Source organism: Hydra vulgaris, chromosome 07 (assembly GCF_038396675.1).
Source record: "Hydra vulgaris chromosome 07, alternate assembly HydraT2T_AEP".
NCBI classification, from domain to species: Eukaryota; Metazoa; Cnidaria; class Hydrozoa; order Anthoathecata; family Hydridae; genus Hydra; species Hydra vulgaris.
This window is the reverse complement of record NC_088926.1, coordinates 4,199,161-4,219,620: the sequence shown is the minus strand read 5'-3', so window position 1 is coordinate 4,219,620 and position 20,460 is coordinate 4,199,161. Positions and strand designations below refer to the sequence as shown.

Below are 20,460 nucleotides of genomic sequence, written 5' to 3'. Positions count from 1 at the left end.
ATACTCCTAAATAAAAATTAATTATTAAAAAACTAAAAATCTGTATGTCAAATAATTTTTAAAACTTAAAATTTGTTAAAAAACCAGCATTAAATAATCTCCAGAAATATTTAAAGAAATTATGAAATATAATCTAATTAGTAAATAAAACAAAAGGCAAATTCTTCTTAGCACATGGTCACATGCTCTATGAAAATTATTTTAAATTAGCTTGTAGTTGGAGGTTGTTTAACCTTGTTGCAGGAAGGTAAGTTGTCAAGCACAGCCTGCCAATACCTAAAAACAATAATAAAAAATTACTACTGTTCTATTAATTTATCATACATGTTCTATTTTTATTCAATTTGTAAATACTAATTCATAAATCTTCACACTGTAATTTGTACAGCTTGTTGAACAGCCTACCTTTAGATATTTTGTTGTAGATTAAATAGCTGACCTTAAGCTTAATCTTAATCTTATAGAATAACTTAAACTTAAACCAATATACAAACTTAGCTTAAACCAATAGAACTCCTATAAAAATCGACACATTAATTATTTTAAAATAAATAAAAAGTATAACATTAAGAAAGGTGTCACCTTACTGATATTTTTATAACAGGCAATATTTACCAAAACTAATAGAAATAAATTATTTTTATACTTTTAATATGCTATCTTTTTCATGAAGGTAATATGAAAATATCTTAAAATGATATAAATAAAATCCAATTCAAAAAAAATATGTTCATTATTCTGAATAAAAATATTTTCTGAAATCAAGATATAATCAAAATGCAAAAGGATTTTCATCAATCGTCATCAGCAAAAAATTTATTGCTTGTACATTCTTTTTGATATTTGTCAGCACAAGTTTTTTAATAAAAAGCCATACAATTGCCACAAAACGTTTGCAGTACCAATTTTGCAAGTCAAAATAGTACCTATTTTGAAATTCACAATGCTTGCTTTGATCATGGTTTTACTTAGATAACCTTAACCCAAACATCAAGGTTTTTAATAATCTGATACCTTGTATCAGATTATTATAAGGTAATACAAAGTATTTTTGATACCTTGTATCAGATGTTTATCAACTTTGAAAAATAAACTGCAAACTGTTTTTGTTTTTAAACATGCAACATATAAATCGATATTAATGAATATAGGATGAAAGAAACACAGTTTTTTAAGATATACGCCAACATTTGCATGAAAAAACTATTAATATAAAACATTTAATTCTGTAAAAATAAAAAATTTTGTTATTACTTATATAATGTAACATAATATTCAAACAGTCTGTTTGAATATACTAATTATAATAATTTTTTGTAGCTGCTTACACTTTTTACTCACAGTAGTACCCAGTCTTTACATTTCTGGAAGTCTTTCAATAATAAACGTGTTGTAATCAATAATAAACTTAAATAATAAAAATATTTAATAATAACTTAATAATAAGATAATATTATGAAACCAAGTAAAAAGTTTATCCTTTATGAAAATATTTAATAAAGTTAAAAATACAAGTAACATAAAAAAAAAAAAAATGCAGAATATTATAATATTATAATATTAAATATTATTTATATCTACTATTATATATATCTACTTATATATTTATTATCTACTTATATATTATTATGTATTATATCTACTTATATATTTTATATATATTATACCTTAAAACTTAACTTAACTTATATATATTATATCTACTTGTATACTTATATATTACTTATATATTACTACTTATATATTACTTATATCTACTATTATATATATCTACTTATATATATACATATATATATATATATATATATATATATATATATATAAATATATATTATATATATAATTATTTATACTCTATATATATTATATATATGTATATATATATATATATATATATATATATGTTAAATATTATTTTTACAAAATATATTTTATCAACTATAAAATCTTTTTAAAAATTTTTTAAATGTCAAGTGACAAATAAAAAAAAATTTTTATAACATTTACACTTTAACAAATATATATATATATATATATTTTTTTTTTGCGCATATATATATATATATACATATATATACCCGCTAAAAAATGAGGCGTTGATTTGATGTTGATTCAATGTTTCTCGTCAACATTGATTCCATATTGATTTTTTGTCCAAAATGTTAGCCACTTATCAACGTTGATTTGGTGTTTACAAAAAACGTTGATCGAATGTTGCTTTTCAACGTTTAATCAACAAACATTTTTTCTGGTAATTCAACACTGATTTTTATAATAGTCGACGGCATTTTGATATCGCTTTTTGATGTATATATAAAAAAAAATATATCAACTATTTACGAAATATATATATGTTTATATATTTATATATAAACATATATATATATCGTAAATAGTTGATATATATTTTTTTTATATATATAAACATATAAACATATATATTTATATATGTTTAAATGCTTATATATATATATATATATATATATATATATATATATATATATATATATATATATATATATATATATATATATATATATATATATATATATTTAAACAACTTTAAAATGTATTCTACAAAATAGAGTGCTCAATGTTCTTAGAAGAACAGAGCAATTATAAATTAGTAGGAAATCACTAAACAAATTTTTTTTTTCATTTAACACAGTGTTTCATCAATAAAAAGACTCATCAGAAATGCTGTCATCAATAAAAAAAAATCATTATTTATGATGAGTCTTTTTATTGATGAAACACTGTGTTAATTGAAAAAATTTTTGTTAAGTGATTTTCTAATAATTTATAATTGATATATATATTATGTATGTATATATGCACATATATAAAATATTTATATATAAAATTTATACATATTGCTCATATCTTAATTTGTTTTGTAAAAAACAGGCTGTAAATAAAGGATTTAGCAAAAAATTTATTGATAGAGCAATTAAAAGCTAACTCAAAAGAATAATGAAATAAAGTAGGCACTGCGTTAAGTAAGAAAGTTTTTTATTGAATTTAACACAAAATTTACATTTTCAAACAATTTATTTAGCGTTTGCAGCATTGTTCATTTTTAAAACTTTTTGATTGAGTAGTGTTCCTGATTGTCTTAAAAATTTCGAAATGCCTGATCAACCTTCGCAAATTTTTGCACCATGATGCTGTCGTGTAATCGCATCTAAATCAAAAATTCAAATCAAATTAAAAAAAAATCAAACTGCAGAAATTATAGCAAATAGTTACATAAATGACTGACGAGGGCAAACAAAATATATTTCCTGTAAAAAAAAAAATCTAAAAAAATGCATAAAACCATTCTAACCCACTGTCATATGATACAGGGTGTATATTTTAAAATTTATCTTCAATGAACCACCAGAGACATTAAAACAGGCCCCAGCATCCTCGCTCATCAACAACTTTCCAAAAGCAAAAGTCGATTTAAATGGAGTATTACCTCCACAACGACTAAGAGAACTCATCTATTATTAAAAAAATAAAAATTACATAAGGGTCAGAATACATATTATGTTCATTCTATATGAATGAAATTTATATTAATTTTCATTAAATATTAATCTTAATTTCAATACATGGATTTTTAAAATTGACTCTTGAATCACTTTTCTGATTTGATTCAAAATTTTGAAAATTTGTGGGGGTATTATGCAATCCTTGATATTAAAATAAAAAGCAACAGTAGTACCTTTTTATCTATTTTTGCCATCCAACTCAACGCAACTTTTTGAAAATCTTAAAAAAAATGTAGTAAAATAAATAATATTGTTATTATTTATGTAAAATATTTTGTAAAAAATTAACCATGAAAAATTACCTAAATGGAAAAAATAAATAAAACTTTGATTAACACATTGAAATGTTTTTTTTCAATGTGTTAATCAAAGTTCTTAAAAATTTTATTTACCCTGGCAAGACAAATGTCTTTCTCTGCTATCCTCTTTATCCAAAACACAATTTTTAGAGCCATTTTCTACCTAGGTATAGATAAATTATACCTACAAAAATTAAACAAAATTTTTAAACATTATATAGTGATTTTTATTTAAACTTGTCAACAAAATTATATTCTATAACATATAGTTCTGATTTCTATTAATTTTTTTACTGCACACGCACACAGATTTTAATTAGAACAAAAGCAACATTAGGACTTTTTTTTTTACCAATATATTTGAAGAAAACATCATTTTCCCTTGAGATAGATTAGTTTCTTTCGAGAAGTCAATGTTATTTTCAGCAACTAAAAAAGCTTGCTATTTCACTGTGTAAATGGGGAGTTGATATTGATTTAAAAACATTTATAATTCAGTAAAAAAATAAGCATGTTTATTTTAACAAACCATTATATTACTTTTACAAAAATAGTTAACCTGCTATATTTAGAATCACGTTAGATGTTCTTTAGCTATTTGAGCTATCAAAATAATATCTTCTGTATAGTTCTTCATCACCAACCACAATATCTTCATCACTTTCAGAGAATGCCATTGCCGTCTTTCTCCTTTAATATAAACTTTACTTTTTAAACAAAAACAGTGCATGATTTGTGTAATTCTTTATTGCAAAATTATTTATTTATTTAAAAATAATTTTAGTAAAATTTACTTTTGCTTTGTCCCTTTTTTCTCTTCGGTGTCAGTTTCAATTTTTAAAGTATCTGCTGTTTTCTCTAAGCGTGACTGAGCTTTTTCATAAAAATCTAAACACAAATCTATGTACGTAAAATCATTTATCGATATCTAATAAAAAAATATAATTGAAATGTTTGCGGCAAAAGCAGGCGCTATGAGAATGGGGTGCAGTTGGTGCACAGCATAAAAATTAATGAATTTTAATGAAAAACCTATGAAAATTAATGAATTTTTTAGTTTTTAAAAAACACTGAAAATTTAAAAAAAAATAAAAACATTGTTAAAAAAACTTTTTTTTATAAAGACTCCAAAATAAAAATGTTTTTGTCAACAATTAAAAAAATTGTTAAGAATCTTCTTTAAACATTCTAATGACATTCAGAACATATAATTTAAACAAATGCCTATTGGAATATTGGATTTAAAATAAGTGATATTAAATGAGAGAATAGTCATATTGTAAAGGGGGGCCCAAAATAAATTTGCACCAGCACATGTTTATCCTCTCCAGTGCCCTGGTCAAAACATACAGTTCAGTATCTAATTCAATTTTTTTACATTTTTTTATAGTAATATACAAACCTGTAGTGTATAAAATCCTAGCTGGGTATATCTTCCAATCAGAGGTTGGTGCCTGCAAGGTTGTGACAGCTTTACGAATCGCAGCGGAACTTTTAAATAAATGCCAGAAGCTTTTCCCATCATTTTTCATCCAACTTTTAGTAATCACTACCACTACTTTAATTTTTCCATTTAAAAATTAAACAATGGCAAATGACATTTCAATATTCTGGTGCAATTTAATTCTAAACAATCTTATATAAGTTACAAAATAAAATTAAAAGTACATTAGAGATTAAAAACAATGAACTTTGTAAAACGCTTTTTATATTTATTAATGTAAAACACCAGCGTAAATATTTTATTATTTCTATAAACATACCAGGTATTTGTTTCACACAAAAAATTTATAATATTTAATTAAAATGCATTAAACTCACTTTAAAATTATTCAATGAACTATATATTTGACAAATTTTACATAATGACACATGCACAGACCTTCTTTAAAAATTGATGCTCTGCAAGTATAATCAAAATTTGTGTTTTAATTCAAGAAATCAGTGATCATAAGCAATATCACAATGTCTAAGTAGAAAAAAAAAGTATAACCACCTTTTTGAAGAGGTATCATCAAGCCTTTTTTCAAAAGTTTTTTTTTTTTTTCAGAAAAATTGTTTTTAGGTTGGCTAATGAATTTACATAACAATTGTCTAAATAAGATGTTTCAAAATAATTAGGAAAAAACTTTCGAACTGAATGACGATTTAGAGTGTTGCATTTTGCAAGATCTACCAAAACCTCTTCTACTAAAATAAACCCTTTGCCTCGAATGACATAAACTCTGTCTCGTAGATTTGATGTGATCTTTTTATTTACCACTTGGACAGAAATTTCTTTACCATTCCTTTCTCTAAGAAAAATATCCAACTTTTTTCTCTCATCTAATTGATTCACTTTTTGGGCAACAGTCTGATATGATTTTCGCACCATTTTTTTAATTCAACCCAAAAAGTTTTCAAAAGGAAAAGCTGATAGATGATCAAGACTCTCCCCAAAGTTAACACAATCATCAGCTAAATGAATCATGCTATGAACATTGTATGTTACCAAGATCTCCCCATACAAAATTTTTACTTCTCTAATTAAACCATATAAGCAACTGTTTAGCAAATGCAACAATTCATTTTTCACCATTTTATCAGAAAGCAGTATGTGCATAGCAATTGAAAGAGAAACAAATAAGTCATAGTTAGTTTTATTTATTTTTCCTTTTTGAAACAACAGGTCCAGCATAAAGCAGAAAGAATCAAAACTCTGTTGCTTTTTACTTCTCAAGTTCATTTAAAGAGTGTGGTCTACATTGAAAATTGGATGGTGTATAACTTCGTAAATTTATGAGTTCATTTGAAATACTGTCTTTAACAGATTAACTTATTCTAATACATCGGGGACCTTTACACCAGTTTATTAGAAGTTTTTTATTTACCCCAAGACATATAAGGTGCATATAGTCCAATGGGAATCCAGTTACCATTGGGAAATTTAACTGAGCAAGCGGAGAAAGACTCTTGTCAAGTTGGTGACCTTCTTCTTTATACAAATTATTTTTAAAAGCCATGTCAGTGCGAAGTTTAATAGTCACATGCAGTTGTTTATACCCATTAGTTTGAAATTTTTTCATATCAAGAATAAAATCTTCAAAGTACTCAACAGCATATGGTCCTTTTCTGTTAATTGTAAATAGTATAGGCCAAATGGAAGTCTTTATACTATTGTACATAGGTGCACCATCAATACTTACAATTAGATCAAGCTTTTCCTTATTTCCAACTGTTGATATATAATAATCAATTGCACTTTCAACTCTAAGATATATATAATCGCCTCCACTGACATATAAAACATTAACTTTTTGAAGAGATTTTTGTAATGTCTGCCTGCATTTTGGTATAGATGGAGTAAATTTATTTAAGTGAAATAAAAGTGCATTTAAAGCATCATATTTTATACAGTATTTTAATGACCACTCATATAAAAAATCTTTTGTTGAAGTGAGAGTATCAATACTACTGTGATACTAAGATGTTCTATTATCCTCAAATAGTTAAAGAACTACCCTAATTTCATTAGAATAATCTTTATTCAAGAACTGAAAATATAATTACTTAACAAAATATATGTTTTTCAATAAAGTTTATATTCATTTCATAGGTTTTATCTATCCATTTATTCTATCCATCTATAAAGGTTTTAATTATATTACGGTACCGTAATATAATTAAAATTTGAACAAACGTTTATTACCACCAAAAATAACAAAAAATCCCAGCAGAACATGCTGTTTGCTCAGCAAATTGCTGTTAGTAAACAGCTCAATAAATTTGTTTTTTGTCAACAGTAAATCAACGAACGCTCAGTGTTTGTAAATAAACGTTGATTTGCTGTTGATAACATTGCTATTGCTACAACATCCATTTATAGTTGATCGCCGTTGATCGCTAATGTCAACGCAAAATCAACGTTGATCAACATCAAATCAACGCTTCATTTTTTAGAGGGTATATATATATATATATATATATATATATATATATATATATATATATATATATATATATATATATATATATATATATATATATTTTGCGCACACTTTCAACGAGATAAGGCGCGTTTTTATTGCTGCTAAAATAAGTTTTTATATTTTGAAATAATTCGAAAATGGCAAAATCTTTAACAATTGTAAAAGAATTTTTGGAATGTCATGAAAGCACTTTACTAAAAACCTTTGGAGATAGATTTGATAAATTAGAAGAAAAGTTTTACAACGAAATTGAAAAATTAAAAAAGGAAAATGCTTTACTGAAGAGAGAAATCGCTGAAGTTACTAAATGAGTTTTTAGAATGAGTTTTCAGAATGAATATTATGAACAAGTTGTTAAGGAATCAAATGACTAAAAGTAAAACTCAATAATTATAGCAAAGACAACGTGAATCTAAAATGCACCGAAATTATTCAAGATAAATTAGCAGAATTAGAAGATAGGAGTAGGCGAAACAATCTTCGTTTTGATGGCTTTGACGAAAGAGAAGAAGAAACTTGGAAAGATAGCGAATCAAAGGTCAAAGAGTTCGTAAAGGAGAAACTCGGAATTAAAAACAACAATGCAATTGAAAGAGCACACAGGACTGGGAAGAAGCACGAATCTGGAAAAAGAAAAAAAACTATCGTGGTAAAGTTTCTTAACTATAAAGATAGAGAAATCGTATTAAATGAATATAAAAAAAGAAAACTATGGAACGAAAAAATATATATAAACGAAGACTATAGCAATTACACAATCGAAAAAAGACGACTTTTATTTACAAAAGCAAAAGAACTTCGAGCTGAGGGTAAGTTTGCTAAAGTTATTTATACCAAACTTGTAACGCGCGCCTCAGAAGTATAAGAAATTCTTTTAAATCTTATTTAGTATACACAAAATGATAACAACAAAAAATGTAAAATGGAGGACTATGAATCACTTATTTTCAACTTCGGAAACAAATATATTGGAACTGATGAAAACACAGATCCAGATATTAATTATTTTAATGACTTAAAAATAGATTGTTTTTTTCATTATGCTAGTGACTTAAAAGAATTTCTTTCTAAAAATGGCGATGAAAACAAAAAAATCAGAATCGTCCACATAAATATAAGAAGTATGAACAAAAATTTTGAATATCTTCGACATTTTATAGAAGAAACTAAAAACTACTTTGATATTATTTGTTTAACGGAAACTTGGTGTACACAAAATGAGCTTAATAATAACTCTAACTTCCATCTTTCTAGTTTTGAAACAATTTTATTAGAAAGACAACTAAATAAACACGGCGGAGGAATTCTGATTTACGTAAAACAAAAGATTGTGCACAACGTTAGAAATGATTTGTGCGTTTCTGATGGCGATAAAGAAATCATTACAATTGAAATTTTAGACAATAAAAGCGATAAGTTTAAAAGCAAAAGCATTCTACTAAGTTGTTGTTATAGACCACCTGGTGGTGCGTCAGAAAATTTAAGCTTATACTTAAAGCACAATATTTTTCATAAAGGTAACAAAGAAAAGAAAAAAAACTTTGTAATTGGCGATTTAAATATGGATTGCTTGCGATATAGCGAAAACAAAAAAATAAAAAAATTTTATGATGAAATATTTGTATCAGGAGCAATACCGCTTATCAACCGGCCTACTCGAATAACAGAAAACTCAATCACCCTAATAGATAATATTTTAACAACAAATGTATATAACAGTAACATACAAAAAGGCATTATAAAATCAGATATATCAGATCACTTTCCCATTTTTCTAACAATCAACACAATTTTAACTCCTAACACTATTAAAAGCCAAACTATAAGAAAACGTATTTTTAACAAAAAAAATTTAGAAACGTTTAAGTATCAATTATCAATGTTAAACTGGAAGCATATAAATTTTAATGAAGACATAAATGTAATCTATAATAAGTTCTTTAATACATTCTTCTCGGTGTACGATGCAAATTTTCCCGTTTTCGAAATAACCTTAAAACCAAAAACCTTAAAAAGTCCTTGGATTACCAAGGGTCTTAAAAAATCTTCAAAAATTAAACAAAATTTGTATATAAAATATTTAAAAACAAAATCTCATGCTAATTTACGCATATATAAAAACTACAAAACTCTATTTGAAAAAATTCGTAAAAACCTGAAAAAAAATTATTACTCTAATCTTATTACTAAATATAAAAATGACTCAAAACAAATATGGAAAATATTAAAAGAAATAACGGGGAATCAGAAAACCTGTTCAAATTTTCTTCCGAAAATGATTAAAATAAACAACTTATGTGTATATGAACCAAATGAAATAGCGGAAGAATTTAATAAATACTTTACTGATGTCGAAAGTCGGCTGGCTGAAAGGATTCCTTCTACGAATATTTCCTTTAATGATTTTTTGACAACTTCTAATAATTTACTTTCTCCCCATGACTTATTCCTAGATTTATCAATTGAAGAGTTTGAAAGAGCCTTCAAATCTCTAAAAAGACACAAAGCAATCGGTGTCGATGGAATAAACGGGAACATAATTATAGATTGCTTTGAAAGTTTGAAAAATATTCTATTTAAAGTTTTTAAAACATCTATACAACTAGGGGTAAGTTATCCCGATTTATAAAAACGGTGAAAAATCAAACGTCAATAATTATCGCCCTATTTCTATCCTTCCTACGTTTTCAAAAATTTTAGAAAAAATCATCTTTGAAAAGACATACAACTACCTGATTTCAAATAATTTACTATATAAAAATTAATTCGGCTTTAAAAAAAATGGTTCAACTGAACAAGCCATTATTTAGTTTACACGTGAAGTCTCAAATTCTTTTGCTAAATTACAATATACACTCGGTGTTTTTGTCGATTTATCAAAGGCTTTTGATACAGTCAATCATGATATCTTACTTAAAAAACTTGAGTTCTACGGAATAACTGGTAAATTGATCAAATGGTATAAAAGCTACTTGTCAAATAGAAAGCAATTCGTCTACCACGGAGAAGATATGCTTCCTATTGATTTTCAAAATAAAACATTAATTGAAATAAAATGTGGTGTTCCACAGGGTTCTATACTTGGTCCACTTCTCTTTTTAGTATACATCAACGATCTAAATAAGGCCTCGAACCTTATGAGCATCATGTTTGCAGACGATACAAATTTATTTTTATCAAACAAAGACATTAACAAACTTTTTTTAAATATGAACGAAGAACTTATAAAAATTTCGACTTGGTTTAAATGCAACAAACTAACCTTAAATATTGACAAAACAAAGTGGATCCTTTTCCACTCTTCAACAAAAAAGCGTTTTTTGCCCAATGATTTACCAAAACTCTATATTGATGGAGTAGAAACAAAAAAAGATTCCGTTTGAATATTCCTAGGTATTTATCTTGACGAAAATATGACATGGAAAACTCGTATTGATTATATATCAACAAAAGTTGCAAAAAGTATTGGAATCCTCTATAAGGCCAGAAATTATTTAAATAAAAATAATTTAAAACAACTATACTACTCATTTATTCATAGCTATATAAACTATGCAAATATTGCCTTGGGAAGTACAGGTAAAAGTAAATTGCAAATGTTTTAATGCGAATAATACATTTTTTAAATCGTTTTTCAAATACAAAACCTTTATTCAAAGATATGAATGTATTAAACGTTTTTGAACTTAACTTGTATAATACTTTATGTTTTACGTTTTGTTGTATGAACAACCCTTTATTACATGTTTTTAAAGATCTATTTACCTTTAAAGAAAAGAATAAATACAGTTTGCGAAATAAAAACTATTTAAAAGAACCCTTTTGTCAAACAAAGTTTAATCAATTTTGTATAGATTATCGAGCACCTTATCTCTGGAATAAAATTGTCCAGCCTATTTTTGATTCATCTATCTCTTTTTCTGTTTTTAAAAACAAATTAAAGAATATTATTTTTTCAACGGATAATATATTGAAATATTTTTGAGATATTATTTTAACGATTTATTATTTGAATTGTTGGATTGTTATTTTGTCTTAATCTACTTGTATTGTTTTATATTTATATTGTAATTTTTATATGGTTCTGGCGACAAGATCGTTATGATCTTCTTCCGGATTCCAAGTTTATATATTTATATATTACATGTAAATCACGACATGTAAATAATGTACACTAAAAATTAAACTTAAAATATATATATATATATATATATATATATATATATATATATATATATATATATATATATATATATATATATATATATATATATATATATATATATATATATATATATATATATATATATATATATATATATATATATAGGTACATTGACTGAAATTTTTAAATTGAGCATATACTAAAATGTTATATATCATTAGAAAGCCCTTTAACACAGTATTTTAAAGATGAAAAAAATATTCAAAAACGAACAATTCAAAAAAAAGTCATGACGTTTTTAGTAGCAAATTTTAGATATATGGATTTATTGAATAAACTGGTTCCAAAATTTTTTTTTTCACTGAAATTGTTATAACTTTCTCAAATCTTATCCAAATGCCAATAACTTGGTATCAAAAGATAGATGTAAGAGTAAACTACAAGTTTATATTAGCCTATAGATATAGGAGGTGTCTAGAAGGTCAGAGGGGGTATGGCGCACTATCGTAAGCCTTAAAAAATACAAGTTTTTCATCTGAAAGATTGTTTTTTCTGATAAATTTTTTTATCTTTATACACAAAATATTGTTCTAATTTGCTTTCATTCCATTTTTAAATATTAGTAGTCTATCTTATATTAAAGGGATGTTTTCGTTACGTTTTAACACCCTCATAGTGAAATGTTACATTCTTATAAATACTTTATTCTTAAAAACACTGATTATATTTTGTGTTCAAAAGTATAAGTTATACTTTTTACTCTACAGCGTTTACAAGTGGTGTATAAATTGGCATTAGTGGCGGGATATGTGTAACGCCTAACTCCTACTCCCCCTCTCCCCCCCCCCCATCTTTTTTAGTCTTCCAACCAAAAAAAAAAAAGTTTTAAAGAGATTTGAAAAAAGATTTTAAATTGAATTTCTTGAAAATAAGAAACTAGTATTTAAGTCTATTTTACTACATTAGTTAAGAAAGGGGCGTGTGACACCACTTAACGCACCCCCTCCTCCCCTTCCTTTTATATTTAAACTTGAAAAAAATGTCAACAGAAATTTAAAAACGTTTTTAAATTGCTTTTATATAAAATAGAGACATAACTTTACAAATCTTATCACATTACAAAATGCAAGTTGGAGTATCCACCCTAAACAAAAGACTTTTCATATTTATCAACTCAATAAAATATTACACATAAATTTAACACTGTATTTAATATGGGCTATGAAATCCTCAAAAAGTCCTGATCGTATCTAAAAGTTTATAACTATTTATAGGTACAACTTGACTACTTTTTATACTACAACTTTTAATCACATTGAAAACATACAAAATATTTCATTAAAACTATTACGCTTGTCAATGCTTCATTTTAAAATTATTTTGGGTAAAAAAATTTTAAATAAGTAATTCAAATGTTTGAAAAAAATTGAGACAAAATGGAAAACAAACTTGTTGATATTACATATAGATTTTTTATAAAAATACAAGAATGGTGGTGCCTAATGATTGTGTATGCCACCATTAACCACAAAGCTGCTACTATGCTGTCTTCACCTGCAAACTTCTCCACAACAGTTTTCTTCTGCTGTAGCTTCTAGCACCCCTGTTAGGGGATGATAGGTCCAGCTAAATGATTCCCTGTCATTCCCTCCTAACTGGACCCATCACAAAAATAGCGACTGCTAGTCAGTCAAGGGTGCTGATACATATATCTCTGACAGACACCATATGTTAGATCTAATGACATTGAATTGTAAATAGATTAGTACTGAATGGTATTATGTAACATTTAATATAAACCAACTATTTGTGAAAGTCATCGGCTGAACAAATAAAATGAAAGACTAATAAATCAATTATAGCTTTAAAAATGTTAATCAAAGTAAAAATTTAAATACTGCCCTTGATTTTACTGCACTTTGATGTATAACATAATAAAAAGTATTAAATAGTGTATGTAAATAGAAATATTATGAACTCAATAATCGTTCAGAAAAATAATTAAATCATAATTTTACTAGCGCTGATTGTAGAGAAGGTTGTAAAACTAAATGAAAAAATAAGTTGTAATAAAATCGAATTTTATTTGCTATTGATAAGAAAGGCATACACATATTAGAAATAATTGTTTTACGCATATATCATGCATAAACAGTTTATAAAATATTAGTTTTTTTAAACTTACCAGTTGTAGCAGCTGAAGATGTAACTCAAGGTTAACAAAGTTGTAATAAAAAACAAATTTGCAATTGTCGAGAAATGCATACATATTAAAAAGTAACAATTGTTAAACTTACCACTCGTTACTGATTATATTTGTAATTTTATAATCAATACTAAAAATTATCCTATACAAATTTACCAGTGGTAGACTGTAGATTGGACTAAAGATAACAAAAAAATTGTAAAATTACACAAAACACTATGTAATTGTCAAAGTGAGTTACAAAAGTAACAATTGTCAAATCAGTTCTATGTAAGTTACAACCTTATTAACAAAATGAAAATAAACAATGAAAATATAACAGTAACAAATATAAAAATATATATTTATTAAACAATAAGCTAACATTAGGAATGTATATACTTTGGTTTATAATGGTATATGGTATCAGTGGCGGAACTACTGGACGCAGGACCCTGCGTTGCGGGGGGGCCTCCCAGCTATAGGCCCTCATATAAAAAAAATTATTCTCTCAATAATATTTATACTATAAAACTCTTTTCCGCAGGTATAGTGGGCCCTAAAATATAAAACTTGGATAAAAAAAATGTCATCCATCGTATTAAAATATATTGTTCAAAAATTTATTTTTGTATTGGAGTGCGTAGTTTACATTTAAACGAAAAGTTGTAACCTTTTTAAAATTGCATACGCAATTGAGAAATAAAGTACGATTATCAGCTGCGAACTGCCAGATGTTATTGTATAGTTAATTTTTCTACCGTTATGTTGTGTTTGTGTATGAATTAGACAATTAGACTGAATTCGGTAAAAGTAATAATTTGTTGCGTATAAATTTTTTTTAAACTGTAAGAAGTTCTTCAATTTATAAGTTCTTAGTTGCATATTCAATATTTTTAAAATATAAACAATATTATTTGTTATGTCGTTGCATATCAAGGATAATGATTCTATAATCCTTGTTGCATATACAAATTAACTTTTCAATGTATGCTCTCATTTTCAATTTTATATTAAATCTTCCGTTGTATTAAGTTAACTTTTCATTTCTTATTTTATCTGAATTACTAGTCTCCAATTTATTTAATCGTGTTACGAATAATAAAGTATTGTTGCACGAGAGTTTATTACTTCACTGATATATTTAATAAAAGGTAATTAATAAATTTGTAATAATTAAAAATTTTACAACAGGTACTGAATTTATAAATTTGTAATAATTTAGATTTTGACTCATAATAATGGAAAAGAAATTAAGTAGTACAAGCGGTGCAAAAAGAAGAAAGTTAAAAGAAACAATAGCTACTTTAGCTAAATTGCCGAAGCTAACAACGTTTTTGAAACCAATCGAAAAGCGAGCGGAAACGGAAGTGGAAAGTCAAAACTCTGCAGAAGTGGTATGTATAAATCAGTCAGTAGAATATGATGATATCGAAGAAAACATTGCTACTGGTAATAAAAATATGAACGAAGAAGATGTGAATAGGTCTCCGAGAAACCACTGAAATGAAGACAAGGAAGATTCAAACTCTGATACGAATGACGCCATTGAACAAATTAATTTAGAAAAATCAAGTGAATTATTTTCTACTGACATTGCAAATTTTCATGGTAAAATACTAACAAAAGATATTAAGAAAATAATTGTATTATCGGAATCGTGTCGGCCAAAAGGTCCTTTTATACGCGACCCCTTGCAAGAAAACCGTATTTTTTCCAAGGAATATTTTAAAACTACCACAAAATATGGATCTATAGAAAGAATGTGGATTTGCTATTCCCCAAAACTTGATGCCGTTTATTGCGAGCCTTGTTGGCTTTTCTCAGAAGAACGAAAAGCAAAGGATAACTGGCGTGAGCATGGTGTCAGAGATTGGCGTGGTCTTTTTAAAAAAATTAAAATTCACGAAAATAGTCAACAATTCACGGAAATATATAACCACACTGCTGCTGGACTACATGAAGAAATTTTAAATCTGTTAGAAAAACATCATATAAAATTAAGTAACTGCAGGGGTCAAGGTTATGATGGTGCGAACGTCATGAGTGGGATATACAATGGGGTTCAGGCCCTTTTAAGAAAAATCAACCCAATGCTATGTATATGCATTGCGCAGCTCATAATTTAAATCTTGTTATTAACGATGCGGTTAAATGTTGTGTTGAAGTTGCTTCATTTTTTGTAATGCTAGAAGATGTGTATTCATTTTTCGGAAATAGCATAAACAGGTGGGATCTACTATCCAAATATACAGGAGAATCACAAATAACATTAAAAAGGTTAAATCCAACGCGATGGGCAGGACGATATACTTCTCTTTTCGCCGTTAAAATTCGCTTTCTTGATATAATGAAAGCTCTTTCCGAGATATCAATAACAAGTACAAAACGTGAAGAACGCGAAGAAGCCGTACGAATACAAAAAAATATGAGCAATTTCGAATTTGTTTTTTTATGCGTGCTTTTGTCTAAAATCCTTAATGAGGTACATATACCATCAAAATTGCTGCAAACTAAAAATTTAGATCTTACGACAGCTTCAGGTTCTCTAGAAAATGAGAAAGCGACTACGTGGCAGATTCCTGCAATATTTTTTCAAAAAAGAAGAAAAGTTGTGAAAAGGCATTTTGACGAATTATCTACAGATCACCGTTTTGATAGTAGTGAGGAAATTTTTCGCATCAATATTTTTATAAAAATTTTGGACGTCGTTATCAACCAACTCGACAATAGATTTAAAGGAATGCAAGAAGTGGTACAATTATTTTCCTGCATCCATCCAAATAAATTAATGGTAATGAAAGAACGTGAGATCATAAGCTGTGCAGAAGCCATTCAGAGAAAATATAGTGAAGATATAACAACTGAATTTCCGCTGCAAATGGTTATGGTAAAGTCAATGCTACACGATGAAATATCAAAAATATCATCTATACGTGAATTGGCTGACCTTTTAATAGTAAAATTGTCAACTATAGCTGCAAGCGTTCCACAAGTGATAACAGCATTGTTATTGTTTCTTACATTACCTGTTACTGTTGCATCAGCTGAACGTTCTTTTTCGAAACTTAAAATAATAAAAAATTATTTACGAAATACCATTGGTAAAGAACGTTTAAACGACCTTGCAATAGTTTCTATTTAGGCAAAAGCGGCTAGAAAAATGGAAATGAAAAACATCATTACCGATTTTGCCAATATGAAATCAAGGAGGAAAGTTTTCACTATTTAAGTTCGGTTAAGTTTTAGTGTCGTTTTGAAGTTATCTTTATCTTCATTTAATTTTTTGTTTTTAAATATAATATATGAAATAAATATCTATTTAACATGTGAAGCTTTATTTTTTTTTTTAAAAAAACATTCTTTTGCGGGGGGGCCCAAATTTTAAAGTTCCGCCACTGAATGGTATATATAATGTATACTTTGTTTATATATAAAATATGTTAATTTGGTTGTAGTTATATATAAACGATGTTATTTATACTTATGAAATCTTAAAAATAAGCATAATATTTGGTAGAGTCTAAACAATAGGTAAACATAAGGCATGCTAGTATAACGATTTAAATAATAGTCCAGTTAAAGAAGTATACAATCGAAGTAAAAAAAGATAATAACAATAACATCTTTCATTTTAGTTGAAAAACACTTACAAATTTTTTGTTAGGAATAAACCGATGAAGAATCTGATTTGTATACTTATTTATATATGGTGTGTTAATAAAATTGTCAAATGATACTATCACTTAACAATCCATTCAAATGCAAGAGTCTTTATCTGAAACATTATTCTTTTTATATGTAACATAAGAAAACAATAAGTCTTTACATTTATTATTGTTTCAAACATAAGTTAACTATAATATTATTATGAAATAAAAGAAATTAACTTTAATCTGTTAGAGAACTAAAAACACTTTTATTTATATTTTGCATTTTAATTTTAATCTAATAATAAAAATCAACATAATACAAAATTGCTATATTTTTTTAGAGTCGCCCCCCCCCCATTATCCGCCCATGTATTTCGCTTAGCGAAAAAAACAACAACAACAAAAAAACGAAAGTAGGTACCAAAAGTTCTACACTAATTAAACTATTTGCTGGTATTTCGAAATGTAGAAATTTAGGCATATAGAAAATTATTTTAATAATAAAAAAAGGGGGATCGACATTTCTACGACTGCAATTTCATGTGTGAACATCAACCAAATTTTCATGCAAAATTTTCGAAAAAATAATCCATAAAAAAGTATGCCAACCATACATTATAGTCATAAAAAAATCATGATTAAGCTTTCGTCTTTTAAAAATAGTTTAGGTTCATATATGTTTCTAATAAGAATCACCACAAAATAACGTTTGCCTAGGACTACCTAAAAAAAGTGGTAAACTTAATCTAACACAAATTAAACTATTTGCTGGTATTTTTTTTTTCGTTGAAATTTGGCAAGTGAATAAGAAATGCATGTAGAAAACTATTTTAATAATAAAAAAAGGGGGATCAACATTTCTTCGACTGCAATTTCATGTGTGAACATCAACCAAATATTCAGGAGCAAAATAATCCATAAAAAAGTTCAGTAACCATACATAAAAGTCTTGAAAAATCAAGATTAGCTCGTCTTCTTTCAAAAAAGTATCTATGTGTATATATGTTTCTTAAAAAAAATTCTACAAAAATACGTCTGCCCTACGCTGTCTAAAAAAGTGTTAAAAAAAATGAGAACCAAAATTTTAGCATAAAAATTGGTTCCATAAATCGCGATTTCCGCGTACCTAATATATATATATATATATATATATATATATATATATATATATATATATATATATATATATATATATATATATATATATATATATATATATATATATATATATATATAAACACACATGGATGGAATAATCTTCTATAATCGCAGATTATTCCATCCGCCTGAAATATTCCGTCCCAATGCGTAAAAATCAAAACAACTATTTTTGGAACAAATCTAACGGCTTTAATTTAAAAACGCATCCTCGTTTTGAGTTTTACGCAAGAACTGGAATAATTCAGACTACTAGAATAATCTACCACATATCTCAAGATAGATTTATTAACTTTCAAAATCTCTAGCTAAAAAGAAAGATGCAAGTATCAATTTCAAATGTAAAACTGTGTGTATAGAAGAAGTAACAGTGGTTTATCGAGTAGATTCTTTTATTATGATTTAAATAATACAAAGAATGTGTAGAAATACGTATATTCTTCCATAAACAATAAATATAACTTGTATTTCAACATGTTAAGACATTAAAACACTCAACTTTAGACCAATTAAGCCATGAATCTTGGTTACCTAACTGCATATTTTTTGTAGACTGAGCCAAGCGTAAAATTTACAGTTGTATAAAAGTGTGGTGTTTTTAAATGTCACTTTATTGATTTAAAAACATGGTCACTTTATTGATTTTAAAACATTTTTTGTCGTCAAAAGCTTTCGAATACCTCGAGACATTGTACATATGAGTTTAGAATATAAAGTTTCTTTTGAAGTATCTTCTGTTTAAAATAGCATCATGATGCATGAAGTGTTATTAAAACTAAGGATTTTTTGACAGCTATCGAAAAAACGAAAGATTTTTTTGCCAATCGTTTTACAGAGCAGAAGGAAAAATTTGCTTTGTCATTTTTGTCACATCCGTTAAATGTAAATACCAGCGAAAAAATTTTTAACCCGTTTCAATAGGTCAATAGAACTCAATTTGAATTTCAGTTAATAGATTTAGATAATATGGAGAGAAATTTAAATTTCTCAAAAAGAAAATTTCATTTGAAACATAAAATAATCTTCTAGAGAGTTACAACTATCTTAAGCTGGTGGCATTTGACTCCAATTAACATATATAATAATATGTAAGCAGATATTTTGCAACATGGACATCATTAAAAGTAACTTGAGATACTCTCTCATGATATAAGCCCTGAAATTTGTCTAAAACTAAAAAAAAATTATGAACTTGATCTGTGATTCAGATCACTCAAAAAATTCTCACTAACTTTGTGTTTATTTTTATTAAATTTTTTTATTAACAATTTTTTATTCACAATATGTAAAAATAAGTATATCATAAAATAACAAGTTGTTGATAATAATCTTCAGTTTTAAACACGATCGTTTATTCGGCTCTCGGTAAGTTTTTAAAAAATTTTTTTCAGGAAAAATAACTCTCTACTTAAAATACGTTGCCAACCTCTGACCTATTCGATATCTATTCATCTCATCTTGTAAATCTCATTTATTCAAACCAACGGTTGATG

At 26.4% G+C, this 20,460-nt stretch overlaps 4 protein-coding genes across 8 annotated transcripts; 3 read left to right on the top strand and 1 right to left on the bottom strand.

Annotated features, from left to right (window-relative positions):
* Window positions 1-2,995: 2,995 nt before the first annotated feature.
* Window positions 2,996-5,513, bottom strand: LOC136082247 (uncharacterized). 5 transcript variants are annotated; one of them, XR_010639522.1, is made up of 5 exons: window positions 4,191-4,391; window positions 3,932-4,022; window positions 3,713-3,759; window positions 3,329-3,488; window positions 2,996-3,184 (listed from the first exon to the last, which is right to left on the bottom strand). XR_010639522.1 is itself a non-coding variant. In XM_065800831.1 (5 exons), the coding sequence occupies exons 1-5, from the start codon at window positions 4,212-4,214 to the stop codon at window positions 3,138-3,140; spliced, it is 348 nt and encodes a 115-aa protein (XP_065656903.1). In that variant the 5' UTR covers window positions 4,215-4,391; the 3' UTR covers window positions 2,996-3,137. The 5 variants fall into 5 exon arrangements, 2 of the variants coding, with proteins under 2 accessions (XP_065656903.1, XP_065656904.1); XM_065800831.1 differs by having other exon boundaries at window positions 3,932-4,001; XR_010639520.1 differs by lacking the exons at window positions 2,996-3,184; window positions 3,329-3,488; window positions 4,191-4,391 and adding exons at window positions 4,398-4,528; window positions 4,633-4,726; window positions 5,241-5,513 and having other exon boundaries at window positions 3,504-3,759.
* A 2,430-nt stretch (window positions 5,514-7,943) lies between these two features.
* LOC136082517 (uncharacterized) lies at window positions 7,944-8,671 on the top strand. Its single transcript, XM_065801923.1, has 2 exons — window positions 7,944-8,041; window positions 8,203-8,671. The coding sequence occupies exons 1-2, from the start codon at window positions 7,944-7,946 to the stop codon at window positions 8,669-8,671; spliced, it is 567 nt and encodes a 188-aa protein (XP_065657995.1).
* Window positions 8,672-8,728: 57 nt separating this feature from the next.
* LOC136082515 (uncharacterized) lies at window positions 8,729-11,189 on the top strand. Its single transcript, XM_065801922.1, has 2 exons — window positions 8,729-10,414; window positions 10,617-11,189. Exons 1-2 carry the CDS (start codon window positions 8,729-8,731, stop codon window positions 11,187-11,189), a joined length of 2,259 nt encoding a protein of 752 aa, XP_065657994.1.
* Window positions 11,190-16,341: 5,152 nt separating this feature from the next.
* Window positions 16,342-17,301, top strand: LOC136082514 (zinc finger MYM-type protein 1-like). Its single transcript, XM_065801921.1, has one exon. It carries the CDS (start codon window positions 16,342-16,344, stop codon window positions 17,299-17,301), a length of 960 nt encoding a protein of 319 aa, XP_065657993.1.
* Window positions 17,302-20,460: the final 3,159 nt, after the last annotated feature.

What these genes read in the sequence shown, in the direction of transcription:
- LOC136082247 (XM_065800831.1), bottom strand. Translation starts at nt 4,214, where the DNA reads ATGATGTTTTCTTCAAATATATTG. An exon ending in AAGACATTTGTCTTGCCAGG is followed by an intron (nt 3,760 to 3,931) that starts GTAAATAAAATT and finishes ATTTTTTTTAAG; the next exon opens with ATTTTCAAAAAGTTGCGTTG. An exon ending in CCTGTATCATATGACAGTGG is followed by an intron (nt 3,185 to 3,328) that starts GTTAGAATGGTT and finishes TTTTTGATTTAG; the next exon opens with ATGCGATTACACGACAGCAT.
- LOC136082517 (XM_065801923.1), top strand. Translation starts at nt 7,944, where the DNA reads ATGGCAAAATCTTTAACAATTGTAAAAGAATTTTTGGAATGTCATGAA. An exon ending in TTTGATAAATTAGAAGAAAA is followed by an intron (nt 8,042 to 8,202) that starts GTTTTACAACGA and finishes CAATAATTATAG; the next exon opens with CAAAGACAACGTGAATCTAA.
- LOC136082515 (XM_065801922.1), top strand. Translation starts at nt 8,729, where the DNA reads ATGGAGGACTATGAATCACTTATTTTCAACTTCGGAAACAAATATATT. An exon ending in AAACATCTATACAACTAGGG is followed by an intron (nt 10,415 to 10,616) that starts GTAAGTTATCCC and finishes GCCATTATTTAG; the next exon opens with TTTACACGTGAAGTCTCAAA.
- LOC136082514 (XM_065801921.1), top strand. Translation starts at nt 16,342, where the DNA reads ATGCTAGAAGATGTGTATTCATTTTTCGGAAATAGCATAAACAGGTGG.